Source organism: Rattus norvegicus, chromosome 19 (genome assembly GCF_021556685.1).
Source record: "Rattus norvegicus strain SHRSP/BbbUtx chromosome 19, alternate assembly SHRSP_T2T, whole genome shotgun sequence".
NCBI classification, from domain to species: Eukaryota; Metazoa; Chordata; class Mammalia; order Rodentia; family Muridae; genus Rattus; species Rattus norvegicus.
In genome coordinates, this window is record NC_141552.1 from 16,933,284 (window position 1) to 16,951,913 (window position 18,630).

At 42.9% G+C, this 18,630-nt stretch overlaps 1 protein-coding gene across 1 annotated transcript; it reads left to right on the plus strand.

The window, feature by feature from the left end:
* Positions 1-443: 443 nt before the first annotated feature.
* Positions 444-17,675, plus strand: LOC147998903 (uncharacterized). The gene is made up of 4 exons (XM_087595388.1): positions 444-545; positions 15,767-15,872; positions 16,903-17,062; positions 17,528-17,675. Exons 1-4 carry the CDS (start codon positions 444-446, stop codon positions 17,673-17,675), a joined length of 516 nt encoding a protein of 171 aa, XP_087451514.1.
* Positions 17,676-18,630: the final 955 nt, after the last annotated feature.

Below are 18,630 nucleotides of genomic sequence, written 5' to 3' on the forward strand. Positions count from 1 at the left end.
TTAGCTTCCTTAAGATATAGTTAATTGACAGAGCTGTGCTTTAAAATTAGGGTCCATATTGTTCTGTTTTAAATGTGTGCCTTTTCTTTCTATTTTTTTCTCCATCTTTACTAAATGGGTATTTCTTATTTACATTTCAATTGTTATTACCTTTCTGGGTTTCCAGGCAAACATCCCCCTAACCCCCCCTCTCCTTTTATATGGGTGTTCCCCTCCCCATCCTCCTCCCATTGCCACCCTCCCCCCCAACAATCCCTTTCACTGGGGGTTCACTCTTGGCAGGACCAAGGGCTTCCCTTTTATTTCTAGTGGGTGCTGCTCTCCCTGCTCCGTGGGAAGTGGATGGGGGGAACGCCGGGGCCTGAGGTGAGTTGGAACTGGGGTAGAAAGGCATAGGGCCTCCTAGGTGAGAATGCCAAACCACCACTGCTGCTGCAGCCACCATGGAGAAGCCCTTGTTCCTGCTGCAGGGAGGAGAGTCTGGTGCCCACAAGATGGCTGAAGGGAAGCTGAGAGTGGACAGCTTCATCACCCGCCTGCTGGAGGTATGAGGATATCGTCCGGGAAAAATTGTGCAGATGACTGAAGCAGAAGTCCGAGGGCTGTGTATCACGTCTCGTGAAATCTTTCTTAGCCAGCCAACAGCTGTGAACAAAGGTTTCTTTTGGAGAGCAGGCCTGTGCAGGCCCAGAACCTAGGTGGGACAGTTCAAGCTACCCTTTTTTCATGGCCAATCTCAGATCATATTCAGAAAGTATTTCTTGGGCTACAGAGATGGCTTAGTGGTTAAGAGCACTGACAGCTCTCCCAGAGGTCCTGAGTTCAAATCCCAGCAACCACATGGTGGCTCACAACCATCTGTAATGAGATATGATGCCCTCTTCTGGTGTGTCTGAAGACAGTCATGGTGTACTTGTATATAATAAATAAATAAATAAATCTTTAAAAAAAAAGAGTATTTCTTCCAGGTGATGGATTTCCAATTTATGGAATTGAACTAACTTACTGATGGTGGAAGTGACACAGAGAGTTAAAGTACAGAAGGAATAATCCAGAATGTCCACCAACAGTTGCTGTCACACCAGGGCTTTTAAAAGCTCAGCTGCTAGAGAAGCAATGTACTCTTTGGTTATTCTCAAGCTTAGGTCTTCTAGTCAGTACAAGCTGACCATGACACAAAAAGAGTCATCTATATCAAAATAGAGAATAGTAACTAGATTCACAACACACTATCACATTGCTACTGTATTTGAGGTTCTCAGTTAATATCTAAGAACCTGGAAGAGGCCTGGGTCTTGCTACACATACTTATAATTTATGTCCCCATTGTCAGCTGAGATTCTTCATGCAGCCTGGGATCAAGGAGGTCATCCCACAAAGCACAAAACACCCATCTCAGATAAACATGTATGGTTTATTGAATCCAAAACATCCATGAATTTCAGGACACAATTAAATGTTGAAACCTAAGGATAATAGATAGAGAAGAGAATTAAGATTTCTAGTTCATAGATCCAGTAAACACCTTCAACAAATCATAGCAGCAAACTTCCATAAGGTAAAGAAAGAAAAGGCCATAAAGGTACAACAAGCCTACAGAACATCAAACTAATTGTACCAGAAAAATTCCTCCATTCACATAATAATTAAAAAGCTAAATGCACAGATCAAGAAAGAACATTAAAAGGGGTAAGGTATAAATATCTAGTAACAAATAAATTCAGACGTATCTGAATTGCACCAGACTTCTCAACAGAGATTCTAAAAGTCAGAAAATCTTGGGCAGATGTAATGCAGACACAGGCTCCTATATCCAGCATAATCCTCAATCACCATAAAAGGAGGAACCAGGATATTTCATGACAAAACCAAATTTAAACAATTCTTTTCTCTAAGAAAGCACAACAGAGGCTAATAGGAGGAAAACTCCAAGACAATGAACTAAACTATACCCAAGAAAAACCAAGAAATTAATCTTCTCTCAATAATTTAAAAAAAGAGAAGCACACAAACATAATTTCACCTATAACCAGAAAAAGAAGAGAATGCAGCAATCATTGGCTTTAATATCTGGACAGATCTTCTTTCCCTAATCCCCAATCTCCCAGGGGCCAAACTGCCAGCCAAAGTGTATGCAAGGATGCTCTATGGTTCAAGGTGAGGCCTGTTGCCCACCAAAGGGAGATCCTAGAGGTGTGAGGTGGGAATGGATATGTTTGGGTGGGGGAGCACTGTCACATAGGCAAAGCTGAGCAGAAAAGGGATGTAAGGTTTGATGAGGGGAGTGTGGAAAGCAGGACAACAGTTGAAATGTAAATAAATAAAATAACCGATTAATAAAAAATAGCCAAAAATAAAATAACAAGTAAAAAAGTAAATGAAAATTAAACCAAACCAAACAAACAAACAAACAAAACCCCTGTAGTGTATTGGCCTAATGCTGCTTGTATTTTAATGCTAATTGTAGAACTCAAGACTGGTTAACCCCAAATAACTGACCCTGCTCCCAGTTAACTGTGATTATAAAGAAGCCAACAGCCAACAGCTGCACAGCAGAGAGATGGGGGAGGTGAGCTATGAGGGCTTTGCTAGAGAGGATCATGAGGAGGGAAGAAGGAAGAAGAAGCTGCCAGAGAATAAAGGAAGAACGTGTGTGATGGAGAGGAGAGAGGAAGAGGACAGCAGCCATGGTTAAGGGAGAGGAGAGCCTGGTCCTGAGGGCTGTCCAAGGGGAACAAAGAGCAGCCAAGATGCTACACAGCCTGCAAGAGTTAGCGTTATTGTTTGGAAAGTAGATCTGTTACCATGGAGGGCAGGCAGCTGCTCAGCTACTGTGCTGACTAATGCACACTAAAAATAAATTTAACACAATATGAGTAACCAGTAAGACAGCTCTGTAGAGGATCCTAAAAGGAATACTTTAGTTTGAAGGGAAGGACAAAATACCAGAGAACACAGGGGATAAATTAATAAAACTAGGAAAGTTAATCAAAGAAGACTGTGAAAACCACAAAAATTAACAAAATGACAAAATTTAATACATAGGTTAAAATAATAATTACATATCACTAAACTCAATATCTAGGGTGGTGGGGCATGAATTCTGCCATGGTCTGAACTCAGAAAGGTGGGGTTGGGAGAAACATGTCTGGTTAAATAGTCCACCCACATTGTGTCAATGTGATTTAATCTAAGGACAAAGAAGTGGAGCATCTCTCACGGCTTTCTTCTAACCCCTTGAAAGGATCACTGGGGTGTGGCCTCAGTACTTCATACTTCTTGCTGGGTCAGCGAAACTCAGGGAAGCTTGAGATTGTCATAGCACAGTGTTATGCTAGATATACTGAGTAGATGATACTAAGTTGTTCAGATGGTGATACCCATTTGCATGTGTTCTTAATGTGGACCTAAGGAAAGAGAGATCAAGGTCCTTAGAATAGAAGGAACATTCCCAGTCCTTTTCTACCATTCCAGACTGAAAGGCTGGTAGGGAGAAAGTGGTAAATAATAAAGAATTAATAGATGATGCTTTGAATGAAGGGTTGGTTTTTGTGCTGGTTTTAGACAGGGTCTCACGTATCCATGTTGCCCTCTCCCTGGCTGGCCCGGTTCACTTTGAAGTCAGTGCTTCCACTTTCCTATAGACAGTCTTACAAGAGGGGCCTCCGAGGTCTCTAGGACAGCATTAGCCATTGACAGTTGAGGTGTGCAACCCACAACTATAGTTTTAGCCACTTTGTTCCATGTCCACCAGCTATTTCAGATTGTTGCTGTTCAATGCCTGACAATCAAGGACACATAAAAATAACCTGATAGAGAGCAAGGACATGGTGATCACATCCTTGCCTCTGCTGTATGTTCTGGATGAGGTTTGTTAAAATTCCAATACTGCAAAAAGCTTTATATAGGGCCCATCACATTAAGGGTCACTATGCACTGTTTCATCTAAAATGGCCTAATCAGAACTGACCGCCAGACAACACTTCCTGCGAAGTTCCTATGAGAAGCTTAAGTTTTTTGTGTTTTTTCTTCTTCCTTCCTTCCTTCCTTCCTTCCTTCCTTCCTTCCTTCCTTCCTTTCTTTCTTCCTTTCTTTCCTTCCTTCTTTCTTTCTTTCGTTCTTTCGCTTTAGAGGTTTAGAGGAATGTATTTTGGGCCACGGATTTGCCCCTAGTATCTTAGCTATGGATGTGATCAATCAGAGTTAGTGTATGCATTCAATAAAATGTCCATTTTTGACTAAGGTAGATGCTTCTGTGTTTTGTGGGGTGACCCATTGTCAATGTGTAGTGAGTTGGGGCCCTGGGTATGGTCGCATACCCCCAGGACACAGGTGGTGCAGAGCAAAGGCATAAGAAACTGCACACAGTTGCAAGCTTTATTAATCCTTATTAAGCTAAGAATATGCATTACTACAATTTTCATTGTGTTAAGATACCATAAGATTATTATTCCCAGGATACCAGGAACAATGAGGGAAGATTAAACAAAGAAAGACGAATAAACAAAAGCTTCTTCTAAAAATATTCATATAACAAATCACCTCTCATATTATAATCAAAATATACTCACCATTACCGAGAGAGCGTTAGAACCACTTCCACAGAAACGGACACAGCAGAACATAATTTAAGGCCAAGTGAGAAAAACATTTTCTTCTCCAGGGCGGCATTCCAGCCCCTACTTGAATCTGTCACCAGGCCTTTCTTGACCCTGCCTGGGAGCTGCATCTCTATGTCTTAACAATTCCTTCTTTTTTCTTTTGTTTTAAAATAACACTTTACATAACATAGCTAAAGGTCCTTGTAGGGGTTTAGTCATGTAAAAATAAAGCAACATAATACATAATGTACATAAGATTATGGCAAAACTAGCTCCTCCCATGCTATGGAAAATCCTTTGAAGCCAAGCCTTGGGATCTAATCCTGTCAATTGATCAGCCAATAATTTCGCTATTTCCATAGGGGTAGTATCTTCTGGCTGTTTACCAAAAGACATACGAACATCATATTTCAAGGCATTAATTACTTTTGAAGCACTTTCATTACCCTCTAAATAGGCTTGAATTAACTTCCAATCATGTTCTGTGTCATTATCCATATATTTACTAACAGAAAAGTAGTAGGATTTCATCATGATAAGCAATATAAGCCCGATAACTGGCATTGGCCGCAGCAGAAGAAACCATGAGTAAAACACACATTGCTAAGAATAAGTGCTGAGCAGTAAAGGACTTTCCTGAAGGAGACAAAATTATTCCTTTCAGTGCTTAATCGCTTCACCTGACCCCACATAGGTAATAGGGTTGTCACTGCACGGATCCTTATCCATTGTTGTTTGTGGACACTAAGAGAAACCAGGGCCTCAGTAATGGAGGACACCTCCTCATCTCCTGAGAACATCCATCAGGAGAAAACGTAGCTGGTTTAACTGGATTCCTTTGAGGGTAGGGAGCAGTTCTTATTATTCTGTGCTTGGATCCATCTCCCAGGTAACCAGAATAGTCTCCCATCCTGTAATGAGACAAAACCCTCTCCCCTATATACAATGGTGTCCCTTCCTGCCATTCAGCATCCCGGGCAATTTTTATCCATACTGTCTGTTCCATGCCTTCTGGGGGTAAGTTCAACAAAGTGTCTATCGGCTCTTGATATAACTTCACCTTGTGGTAAATTAAGAAAATTAATAACGTATAATGCTTGTGCCAATATAGCTCTGGGACTGGTCTGCAAACTCCATTCAGGTTGCATAAGGCCATCTCTTTTCCCCCTTTTTAATTTTATAATTTGTCATTTCAGGGTATGGTGAATTCTTTCAACAAAAGCTTGTCCTTGTGTATTGTGTTCTGTACCAGTAATATGTACAATATGATATCGTTGACAAAATTGTTTATATTGATAAGAAATATATGTTGGTCCATTATCAATTTTAATTTTAGAAGGCAGTCCCATAACAGCAAAAGTTTCCAATAGATGCTGTATAACATGAGCAGTGCGTACTCCTGGCAATGGTGTAGCCCACACAAATTTTGAAAAATTATCTATGCTTACATCTATATGTGAAAGGCGACCAAACTCAGAAATATGGGTTATATCGATCTGACACGATGTATTAAGTTGCATCCTTCTGGGATTAATTTGAGATGGAATACATTTTATACGTGAAGACTGACACATAGGACAATTAGCAATAACTTGTTTGGCTTGAGAGTATGGAAGCTTATATTTAATATGTAAATATCCTGTATTGGCATGATTATGACTGTGTTCTTCTGGGGTAGCAAATGCCACTAATTGATCTACCATATGATTGCCAAGTGTTAAAGATTCTGGAAATTTTGAATGTGATCTAGTGTGTGTAATGAATATTCTAGAGTTTCATAATAACAATAGTCCTTTAATATGTGAGAATAACATTTAATATAGGCTTAGATGTAGAAACAACAGCAGTCGCAATATTCTGTACTACTCCTACAACATAAGTGGACTCAGCTATAATATTTTTACATCATGAGTAAAATCCTGGAATACATTAATTACCACTAATAATTCATTTTGTTGTACTGACCCAAAAGAAGATTCTTGTCCCCAAAATTAATCTTTGGTCCAATAAGCCATCTTGGTGTTAGAGCCGTCTGTAAACACAGTAAAGGCTGATGGTAATGGATCAACAGAAATTAGTGTATTTATCACATTTTTTTTTGTTTTTTAAAGCAATCCCACAATTTACTATGGGGAGGATGAAATTCAATATTTGCAGTGTAAGAAATCATGGCTAATTGAAAAACCTCAGACATCTGCATTAAATATTCCCCTTTATCTTTGCTTAATGGGAAAACAATAGCAGCACAATCATATCCCCACAGAGTAACAGGTCTTTGTATGCCTTGCTGAATAATTAAAGAAATTTGTTCCTCATTATTTGTTAATGTTTGGTTAAAGTTTTATTTAATATAAACTCATTCTAAAGGCAACTCATCCTGAGCGAAAGCGCCTGTAGGATATTCAAGAGTATTTAAACATATAATTTAATAACTCTATCTGGATCAATACGTGCCAAATATGCATCTTTCCATTTTCAGAAAAGATACCCTTGCATGCCTTCATATAAGCATTAATATCCCCAGCCTCCTTTATAGGTAATAATGCTCTCCTGTACTCTTCATTAGCATTTTCAAAAGCAAGCATTTGCAGCAGTTGTCCTCCAGCTTCCTCTCCTACCATTGTTCTTTCCAATGTTAATTTTAATATACATAAAAACTTAATATATGGTTCATAGAAAGCTACTACCTTTTTCAACCAACCAGTATCATCCTTTATAATAAGTCGGTTGGGCCACACCTTGAATCGATGCTGGCCTAATTATAGGAAAAGAAAAAGCAGGTGAATTCGTCATCATCATCGTGTGAATCTAATGGTCAGCATGCCATCCTCGGGAAAGGACTTAGAAAAACCTGCTTCAGGCAGTGGTGCAGAGGGCAAAACTTTTACTTTCGTTTTGTCTTAATGAAGCTCTAGCTTCTTGTTCTGTATTCGTTATTACCCTGTCTGCATTCATGGCCTTGAACACAGTAAAAATTACAGCCCAAAGAGACCAGAAATTGGAATCTTTTTGCCCTGCCTGACAGCCTTTTTCACCTTAACTTTCACTTTGACCCAGATATCAGAATCCCTGGAACCCTCGTCAGGGAACCATGGAGTTTACTCTTGCTGTCTCTAAACACTTTTCTAAACCAGACTGATAGACATGAATTCCCTGCACTCTTAAAGATGCTTAAGCATAGCGAGATGAAGAGAAGATTTATCTTGTCCCATTTCCTTGTAATAAAATGTACTTACCTTATCTGACTGTCCAGACTTACCTTCAGGGACCCTGTTCCAGTGCCATAGGTCGACGTCTGGGGTGTTGGGAGCCCTGCATCAGGTCGCATTCCTTTCTGTGTTTCCCGATGCTCAGTGGCCATGCCACTCCAGCATGCTTTGAAATGAACCAGTCCGCAAACACCACCACCACCACCACCACCACCACCACCACCACCAGCACCACCACCAATTTGGATTTGTAAATAAAGTTTTATTGACATCGCCATACTCAGCATTTACATCCTGTTCAGTGCTGCTTCTGGCTGCGGCTTCAGGGCTTAGGAGCCACAGAGCCCTTTAGGCTCCCAGAGATGAGAGCATTGACCTTTTGCCTTGTTTGTGAAAGAGGTGACTGACCCCTGTGCTCGAGGTGGCCTTTCCGTGCCCTTTAACCCATAGCATAGGTCTCTGTGCCATCCTCTCCCTTTGCTATGGTGTGCACTTCCTGGTACATTTCCGTTAGCTCTTGACATTTCCAGAGCATTGGGTCTTGCAAATTGAATTTTCATGGCACCAGGAATAGACTTGATAGCAGGGTGTGGGACACTCCCTATGGGGACCCTGCCCAGGGGCATAAGCTTACTTTTCCACTCAACTCCCTGAACAGTGAGCCTTTGTGGGACAAGGTACTTCACGACATGACTTGACCTCTCTGCAGTGCACCCAATCCCTGCTTGGCTCAGATGTCCCCCAGAGAGGTTGTGTGAGTGTCCCCAGTAGAGGCAGCACTCTGTGTGGTGGCATTGACATGGCATCCAGGAAAGTCAAAACCAGAGGGACATGTTGGGCAGTTGGAAGCAGATGTCTGCGTCCATGGAGAGAAGGATGGACTAGACACTCCTACAGGGGGTGAGCTGAGAAGCACTTCCTTGGCTTTTTCACAACCATACATCCTGCATGCCATGCTGTGTACCCATGCTGAGCTGAAGCCCCAGGCTTTGAGTCTCCCACAGCTGCTGTGTCCTGGGTCCAGGGTAGGATTAAGCAGACTTCAGCAGGAGAAAGGTGAAAACCCTGGTTGCAGGGTCGGGATGGCACAGTCATAACGCACCTGCGCATGAGGCCCCTGACTTAGAGCCGTATAGCAGCTGTGACAAGCCAGCTCTGGTGACACTCATCTGCAATGCCAGGCCATGGGGGGTAGAGGCAGTAGGATCAGTTGTTTAATTATCCTTGGCTACACGGCAAGTTCGAGGCCAGCCTGGGCAACTTTGTCTATGAAAATAAGACAAAACAAGGTCTTGACTCTGAGCATCACTGCCTGTACCTGGCATGGTTGCCCCACCCCAGGTAAGAAACCCTTCTGTCCAGAGGCCATAACTGCAGGAGACCCCTGGCCAAGGGTCTATACAGCGCCTTGTTTGACTGGTCTGTGCTGAGGACCAACCACACTCTCCTCAACAGGAAGGACATGGGAGAGGCTGTTTCTGTGAGGTCCCGGGCCCTGAGATGGCCAAGAATAAACCCTGTCCTTGGGAAAGCCATGGAGAGTAGGAACCCACGGGATCTCTGCAAACACCAGGGCTTGCAGGGGACTGTGATCCTCTACAGCAGCTGCTATCAATCTGTGGGTTCTACATCAGAGCTCCTGCACACCAGACATTTACACTACAGTTCCTCACAGTAACAAAGTTACACTCATGAAGTAGCTCTCCAATAAGTTTATGGTTGGGATCACAACATGAGGAACTGAAATAAAGAGACACAGTGTTAGGAAGGGTAAGAACCGCCATTCTATAGGAACCCAGGCATCTGCACTCGGTGTCTGGAAGTGTGATAGGCTAGACTTCACCCTCAGCGATGCCAGCATGTGGGCACCAAGCCCAGGTTCCACCCCAATGCTTACTGGATATGTGCAGGCCTGGTTCCATCAAGAAGTAACAAAGGAAGCCTTGGCAAAAAACACTGGGTACCAAACAGGTCAGGAAAACACACCCCTCTGCTGCAACTCCTCTCAGGATGGCTAGTCTTCCCAGGAGGCCCCGGCAATAACCAAACCTTGTCTCCCAGTGCTTGCCCATTGGTGTCTTGGCCATATTCAGATTTGAGGACTTTGAACAGAATAGTTTCCAGTAGATTTGCATCAATGAATCCAACAAGTAGTTGCAGTCCTACTTCACCCAGCGCATCTTCAAGCTGAGGCAGGTGAGAGTGGACACCTATTCCCCAGCCCAGCCCAGCCATCACCCTGAATGTCAGCTGTGTCCCTCAGTATCAGCGGGATGGGGCCTGGGCACCATAGGTTCCCCAGGACCTAAAGCTATGTCCTTGAACTCAGTGCCATGCTCAGCCCTTCCAGCCTCTTTCAACCCTTCTGGAAGCTCAACTGCTCCTGCAGCAAGGCAGCAGTGTGCACATTCTGTCACGTCATTTGTGTGTGTCTACAGGAGGTCAGAGCCTGTCCCCTCTGGTCCTTTCTTTTGCTGTATTTGCCTTTCTGAGGAGGCAGCACCCACAGGTATGGGAGGCAGCCACATGCATATTCTGCAGCCATGTCTGATTCCTCTGAGGCTCAGTCCCACTTACACACCTACCCTCCAACCGCCCCACTCCATGTCACCCCTAGGGCTCTGTAAACCTTCCTGCTTTCTGTCTTTATATAATTGGTGACACTGCAGCCCTCAGTGGTGTCATACAGTGTTAGTTTGTCTTTGCACTGCCTGGAGGTCTGACTTAGGAGAATGGCTACCATTCTCATTCCTGTTCAAGGGTCAGAATCTGAATCCTATGTAAGGCTGAATAATATTCCAGCACATGGCTGGGCCATGTTGAATTTACACAGTCACCTATGGATCTTATATTTTGGCTTGTAAACACACACATATAAGACTCAAGTGACACCCAAGTGGAGAATTGCTGGAGTCCTCCATGGCTTTCTGAACCGTCTGAGAGACCATCCTGTCCACAGTGTATAGGGCACCATCTACTCATAGCTCACACAGGATGAGAAGATTAGGGAGGGTTAACCTGGCTTCTCTGTCTCCTACTTTCTGCCACACTAGCCCTAGCATCTTTCTGTATTGCAGTGAATGTTTAGAACCCAGGAGGATTCCAGCTTCCTTGCTCAAATATAGCAAGTTCCTCCTTGCCTGCTTTGAGACTGAGTCTCATGCAGCCCAGGCTGGCTTTGATCTCACCATTAGTTAAGATGGCCATGAACTCCTGGTTCTCATGCCTCAGACGTCTCTGAGTGCTGGGTGACAGGTATGCACCACTCTTAAGTCCTGCCACTGGGACAAGAGTGAGCAGAGCCAGCTCTGAAGCACACACTTTGCTGGTGTCAGTGATGACTGACTTATGTTTCCTGTCCTCCTTGCCCATGGCCCTTCTCCTTGGTGCATGCCATTCTTCCTCCCTGTGACTCATGGGGGACACCAAGCCTGAGGATGTCAGGAAGAAGTTTACTTACTTCACTGGGTTGGGGGCTGTTAGGTTCCTGCGTCAGTAGGTGAGATTCAAGCTAGAAGGTTTGTGGCATGAGAAACGGGAACAGAACTGGAATGGCAGGAACAATCGTCGCCTGGCTCTGAGAAGACCAGGTGGGCAGAAACTCATCGTTGGGCAGGTAGTGAGCTCAAGACCAGGCTGGGCATTGCTTAGCACATGTGAACAGGTGTGCTTACATGGACATGTGTTTCCCCCACATGGTCACCACTTATCAAGGCACGGTGAATACTCCAAGGAGCTTTTTATGTTTTAACATTGTGTGTGTTTGTGTGTCCATACATACATATACACACATACATTTGTACATATACACGAATACACGTACATGAAAACACATGCATATACATGACTATACACATTCATGCTCACACACACATATATTCACACCTACATGCATACACACATACACACACACACATACACACACATACACACATACACACATACACATATACATACACACATACACACATACACACATACATGCATACACACATACACATATACATACACACATACACACACATACAATACATATACACACATACAAATACACCTATACACACATATAGACAGACATATACACACATATACATATACACGTATACACATACATGCATACACACATTCATATCCACACGTACATACAGACATATACATATATACTCACATACATGTAAGCACAGGAGTGGAAGCCAGAGGACAGCTTGGCCCTTGTTTCTCTCCTTTTTACTACGTGGGTCCTGGGGATTGAGTCAAGCTCATCAGACTTGACAGCAAGCCCCTTTAACTGTAGAGCCTTCTCATTGGCTGTCAGTTGCCTCTTTCCACAAATTCTATCCATGGTGGGATGTTTAGAGTTGTTATTCTCATGATTCCTTCAGCAATAGTGCAGACATCATTTACACTGCATTAGGAGTTATAATTCATGTAGATGTCAGGAGAGCTGGAGGCGTGGATCAAGAAGAGAGCCCACTTTCAATGTCATTATGTGGTATTGCCTTAGGCCCTTTTATACACTCCCCTGGCTTTGTCTGAGTATATATTTTAGGTCTCTCTATGACTGTGCAAAGATGTAAGAGATAGGGCTGGGCCACAAAATAGGAAAGTACTTGTTCATCCAAAAACAAAAACAAAAAACAAACAAACAAACAAACAAAAATAGCTCTAGAGTGAAATATTGGTGCTAGTGCTGAACTACACAGCCAGAAGGTATTTTTCTAAGTAAATAACACAATATTGGGGATGACAATATGATCAAATATCCTACAACATAAGTTTGCAATGCTACCTACATTTTATAAATCAAGTCTGACCACCGTTTTGGTTGTTTCCAATCATGTCTGAGTGCATCATCACGGGAATCCCAAGGAAAATCAGAAATGGGTTCTTGAAGCTGTTGCACAGGGCCAGTATAGACCTAAATACCATTGAGGAAACCTTGATTCTTATCTTAAGGGATCATTCACCATCCCTCTTGTCACATAACTTATGACAAGAGGTCACCTTTCCTAAACTTAGCCTTTTTCCCAAGTGCTGCAGAAGGGAAGATCTGGTGTCAAGGGGTCTGGATTCAAACCACAGGACACTGAATTCATTTAAATAGGTGTAGTTTATTAATGCACACACCAATACAGTTCAACCAGAGCAACAGCTCACAACTGTGTACTGGACATTGCTAGGCCCCGCTCATTGCAAAATCCACATGGGCTCATGCACAAGTGTTGGAAATGCTTCGGTCTATGGGCCCTGACTCAGGCCATTTTACACATAATTGTTCCTATTTTCCTTGAATCTATTGGGTCCTATGTGAAGAATACACTTGGGGAACTTGTTAAGATTAACAAACCTCATAACATACAGAACATAACAGGGTATGTGACCAGCACCACACAGTTCAACGTCAGAGATTTTTGTTCTTTGTTAGTGTTTTTCTTGGCATCCATGATGTGGAGGCGTATTACAGAACTATAGGAAAGACCTGGCTGCTGTGTAACAAATTCGCTGCTATTAAGGTATGTAGGGGGGCAAGACCTCAGCAGTAGCCCTTAAGATGGGAAGGAGATGATGTGTTTAATAACTGAAAGGAGCTGCCTCAGCTGTGTTTCTCTGCCTGCTCAGTGCCCATTCAACATCACTCTGTCCCTGAAGAGGAACTCAAGGTCTGCCCCCAGCTGCCTGTGAGCCAGGAAGAGGCACAGAAAGGCAAGGCCACAGCACTGGTTTCCAATCCCTCAGTAATGCTGGATTTCCAATAATGTACTTGTATACACAAATACACTGTGGTAAGTTGCAATAGATACTAATCATTTCTCACATAGGGCAGCAGTTGATTGCCTACAACTAATTCTATTAAAAAAAAAGAAACCTGGCTCTTGTAGAAATATATAAAGAAATATCTAGGATGGTGGGGGATGAATTCTGCCATGGACTGAACTCGTGGAAGTGGGGTTGGGAGAAAGATGCATGGTTAAATAGCCCACCAGGTTCACATTGTGTCAACTTGATTTAATCTAAGGACAAAGAAGTGGAGTATCTCTGATGGCTTTCTTCTAGTCCCTTTAAAGCATCACTGGGGTTTGAACTCAGAACTTCACACTTCTTGATGGGGCAACTACACTCAAGGAAGCTTGAGACTGTCATAGGGACAGTATTATGCTATATATACAGAGTACATAATACTAAGATGTTCAGATGGTGATGTCCATTTGTATGCACTCTTAATGTGGACCCAAAAAAAGAGAGATCAAGGTCCTTAAAATAGAAAGATCAGTTCCAGTTGTTTTCTACCATTCCAAACAGAACGACTGGTAGGGAGAGAATGGTAAATAATCGAGAATTCGTAGATGATGCTTTGAATGAAGTGTGGATTTCTGTGCTGGTTTAAAACAGGGTCTCAAGTATCACATGTTGCCCTCTACCTGGCTGGCCAGGATCACCTTGAGCTCAGATAAACCTCCTTTCAGTTTGAAATAATTAGGCTTAAAAGAGTGGCCTCCAAGGACTGTGCACACAGCATTAGCCTTTCACAGTTGAGGTGTGTAACCCACAACTATAGTTTTAGCCATGTTTTTCCATGTCTACCAGCTATTTCAGATTGTTGCTGTTCTATGCCTGACAATCAAGGATGCAGAAAAATAACCTGATACAGAGTAAGGACATGGTGATCACATCTTTGCCTCTTCCGTACATACTGGATGAGGTTTGTTAAAATTCCAATATTGCAAAAAGCTTTATATAGGGCCCATCACATTAAGGGTCACTATGCACTGTTCTATCTAAAATGGCCTAATCAGAACTGACTCCCATATAACACTTCCTGCAATCCTCATATGAGAAGCTTGAGCTTTTAGTTTTGACTTTGTCTTTTCTCGTTCTTTCTTATTTTTTGCTATATAAGTTGAGACAAAGGTAGTTAAGGCCATGAACTTGCCCCCAAAATTTGAACTACTGATGTGATCAATCAGTGTTAGTGGGTGCATTCTATAAAGTATTCATTTTTTACTATTATAAATGTGTTTTACTATGATAAATGTGTTACTACTTTTGTGTTTGGTGTGGTGGCCATTTCCCAGTGTACAGGTGCTGGGACCTTGCTCTATCCACTTAATGATGTTTATAGCCTCATTTTAGACATTTCTGTGCACCCTCTATATCTCTTGTTTATTTTATTTTTCTGATAGAAGCTCATGGTACATCTTACTCAGGCCTGTGATCAGTGCTCCTTTAGCGACATTGGTGCAGAGAGCAGAACCCCACAAGCAGCATGAGGTTCCCTTCACTGGTGTCTCCAATATTGCATTTTCCTCTGCCAACTGGTCTCCACACTTTTCCTAGCACCTTAAAGACTTCAACTCTTTCTCCTAAGGAATTTTCTGGCAATTGTCGATTGCTAAGCACATGACTTCATGAGTGTTCCCCTAATACACACGCATGTTGTAACCTACCATGTAGACTATTTCTTGATGTGATATAAAGCACCTGTACATAATGAGACAGGAGAACTTTTGACTGAATATTCAAGCTGGTGTGAAATCTCAGGAAGGTTTAATGGCTAACATTGGTGAATGAGGACAATTTGAGTTAGGATGAGACATTTTTTGGGAAAGATTTGAAAGGAAACATTCATTTATATGCATAGGAATTAGTAAGGTTTTTATAATCAAGCCTTGAGGAAAATTTGGCTTTGGAAGCAGGAGATGCTCAGTGGCTCTGCCCCAGGAAAGTCTCCTGGAAAGGGCCCCTCTGCTTATGCTCAGTACAGGGAGAACATTAGCAGGGAGGGAAAGTCTGCTCCCCATGACATCTGCTGTCCCTTCTTGGACATTCTATTGTCTCCTAGAGAGTTCTGGAATCCTCTGTGATGTCACCAGTGTTGTAGTGACAACCAGTGCCCTAGTTTCTCTCAGTCTGAGTCTGGCAGTTACAAGCTAAGACATGTTTTCCTGTCTTCGCAAGCGTTTTGGGAGGGGGAACGTCGATTCTGGAGAGACTAGAGTGAAGGAGTCTGGCCTTTCATCTCAAAGTAATGATGGACAAAGACAGCACTTCTGGGGAATGTGGAGTAAGTTCTGGGCAGTGTATTTTGAGCTTCTTGCCAGGGTGGCTGCAGGCTTACGCTGACCTTTCTAGCAATGGGCCACAACAACTGGAGCATCTGAAAAGGAATTGAATTTCCACGAATATCACAATTCCTGAAAGTCAGGATTTCAGAACTTTAGTTTCCCCATCCCCACTGGGAGGATATGGTAAGGCCAATGCTATTATACTGTGGACTTCTGGTCTTTACTTTTCAGTTCATTTGTTCTGTTACATTGATATAATAACACCATCAGTGGTCTTGGAGGGTCCACCTTTTCTGAGTTTAGACAGGGCAGCAATGTATTTCACTATCATTGCTTCTTTAAATACAGTGGGTATCTGACAGTAGTAACAGGGAGAGATTGTGCTCCAGGCAATAACCTTATGTTCTTAGACCTTCTCTGATTTCTTCTAACTGGCACGGTCATCGTTAGCTTTATATATTAGAGTGTGTGTTACAAACATGTTTCTAAAATACCAAAACTATTTGGATCGTGTAGACCAAGATTCAGCCTGTAACCTATTCGCACTTCTGGGGCATTTGGTATTTCACATAGAGACACTGATAAGTCTGTTGAACATATCCTCCCCGGAAATGCGTTTTAAATCCAAAGTTGTTGGCTTAGAGTATCAGGGTAGGGCATCTGAGTGTCTCCAATCACTCAAGTTTTCTGGATGGTGAATTTATCATCTGAGTTCTGAAGCCACAGGAATGAGGGTCCTGAAACCAAGCTGTACCCTGTTCAGCTGATGATAATCCTGGAGAAGCCATCTCCGTGGTACATGTAAGCACGTGATGTCCGGCATAGGGAACACCTGGCTGCTTATGTCTCTTGGTATCTATAGAGTAGTGGGAGAACTGAGATCCACTGAGGAGGCCTCTTAAGCATAGACCAATCGCCTAGCAGTGACACTGGGTTCCTGGCTTATTCTCCTGTTTAGGCCTCACTGAGGTCTATGAACACTCTATGCATTCTCCCCATGCAGGTTCACTTGTGTTCTTCTACCTACAGACGCTGGGAGAGAAACATCATCCCCTGGCACTGAACTAAGCGAGAATCAGGCCAAGAAGGAAAAGGAGAGGCTGATTAAAGAGCTGCAGCTCATTACCGAGGAGAGAAATGACCTGAGAGATCGCCTGAGGTTTCTGACAGAGAGATCCATGAAGAACAGGTATGAATCGCTCCAAATGCTCTTGTTTCATTCCTGGGTCTGCAAGGTCACCTTCTTATCCTATTAAGGTTTTGGGTTCTAGAAAGCTGTGCCTCCCTAACCACCCTGTGCTAAACCTCACCTCCCATATAGTGGAGATTCAGAACCTGACCCTTCCTGAGGAGTGAGATTGAAAATGGACTCATCTGCTTCCATTTATTTTAAAGCAGAACTTGTGGTCTGAATGAAGAATTCAGGGATAAAGTCAGGGAGAGTGAGTTCCCAGTGTGCATTTGCAAAGCCCTTGACAGCTGGTGGCTTTGCAAGATTGTAATTGCAGTGAGTTTATGGTGAGTCTCTGTACTTGCTAGGCAGGTGACTGAGTGCTGGAAGATCCAGGCAGCAGCCTGGGGTAATTTAGGACCCACCCTGAGTTCATATATTCCTAAATGCCGATGTTCATTGTATTCTATCATTTGGGGCCAGGTCACACTTCAGGCCAAATCCATATTATGAAGACCTGGAGAGAATGGAGGAGGCAGTCATGTCAATTCTGCACAACTTAGAGATGGAGAACACTGAGGTCCATGAGAACAACCATAAGCTGAAGAAGGAGATTACCTTCTCTAGGTAAGTCCTGGTCAGAAAGGCTATCACTTGTGGAATGGCCATTTCTGACTTTCTTTGTTCTGGATTGGACGGTCTTCAGCTCTGGTTCTATCTCTTGTGCTATTTACCCATCAGTGTTCCAGGGTCATTAGGACTCAGTTTTCAGTTCCATAAAAGACTGTTCCTCATCCCAGGATTGTCGAGGCATCTTCAAAAGGCTCTAGAGAGAACAGCACTGATTGAAGTCAGCAGAAGTTTATTAGGCTGACCTGGACCTATGGTGTCACACCAGGTTTTACAACACTCAGTGCGTGGACCACATGGTTAGCATGACCTTCTCTTGGTTCTACTGACCTCTTTTGAGGGTGTTGGCCCAGTACTAATTCATGTTGCCCCCATGCATTGGGCTTTCATGGATAGTTGTGGATCCATGTTCTTTCTCAGAGGTGTGGACACTAATTGGTGTCAGGCCAAGCAAACAATTTATTCTTCCCCGAATTAACTCTTTATGTTTTGTGCAGCAGCCTTATATGTATCAAGATGCATTTTATTAAGTCTTCATGGGTATCTGGGACCTGGTAGAGTTAGTGGGACTTGGGAGTAGGAATGGGAGAAAGGGGCAGCATGATCTTACTATGCAGACTGTATTTCCAGAAACCTGCTCAGCCAGCTCCTGATGGAGAACACAGGTAGGAAGAAGTTGGTCCCACTGAAGCAGGAGAGCAAGGAGGTACATCTTGATTGTGCACTGAACCAGAAATATTTGGTTGACTTTAACAAGAAAGATAAAGACCATCAACGGCCAGAACCAGCATTATCAGGTAGGGACCTGTTAGCTTAACAATATCTGATAAAATTTGCCAATTTGATACATCTTTGCTTCTCTTACCACCTTTCTAATTTACACTCACAACCAGCCAACCACCTCATGTAATGGAATTGTTCATTGCTCTGCCTATGCACAAGTATTCTGGGAAGTT

Bases quoted from the DNA above. Each gene is read 5' to 3' on its own strand.
- LOC147998903 (XM_087595388.1), top strand. From the start codon at position 444: ATGGAGAAGCCCTTGTTCCTGCTGCAGGGAGGAGAGTCTGGTGCCCAC. The intron at 546-15,766 runs GTATGAGGATAT...TGTCTTCGCAAG, and splicing joins TCATCACCCGCCTGCTGGAG to CGTTTTGGGAGGGGGAACGT. The intron at 15,873-16,902 runs GTAAGTTCTGGG...TTCTACCTACAG, and splicing joins GCACTTCTGGGGAATGTGGA to ACGCTGGGAGAGAAACATCA.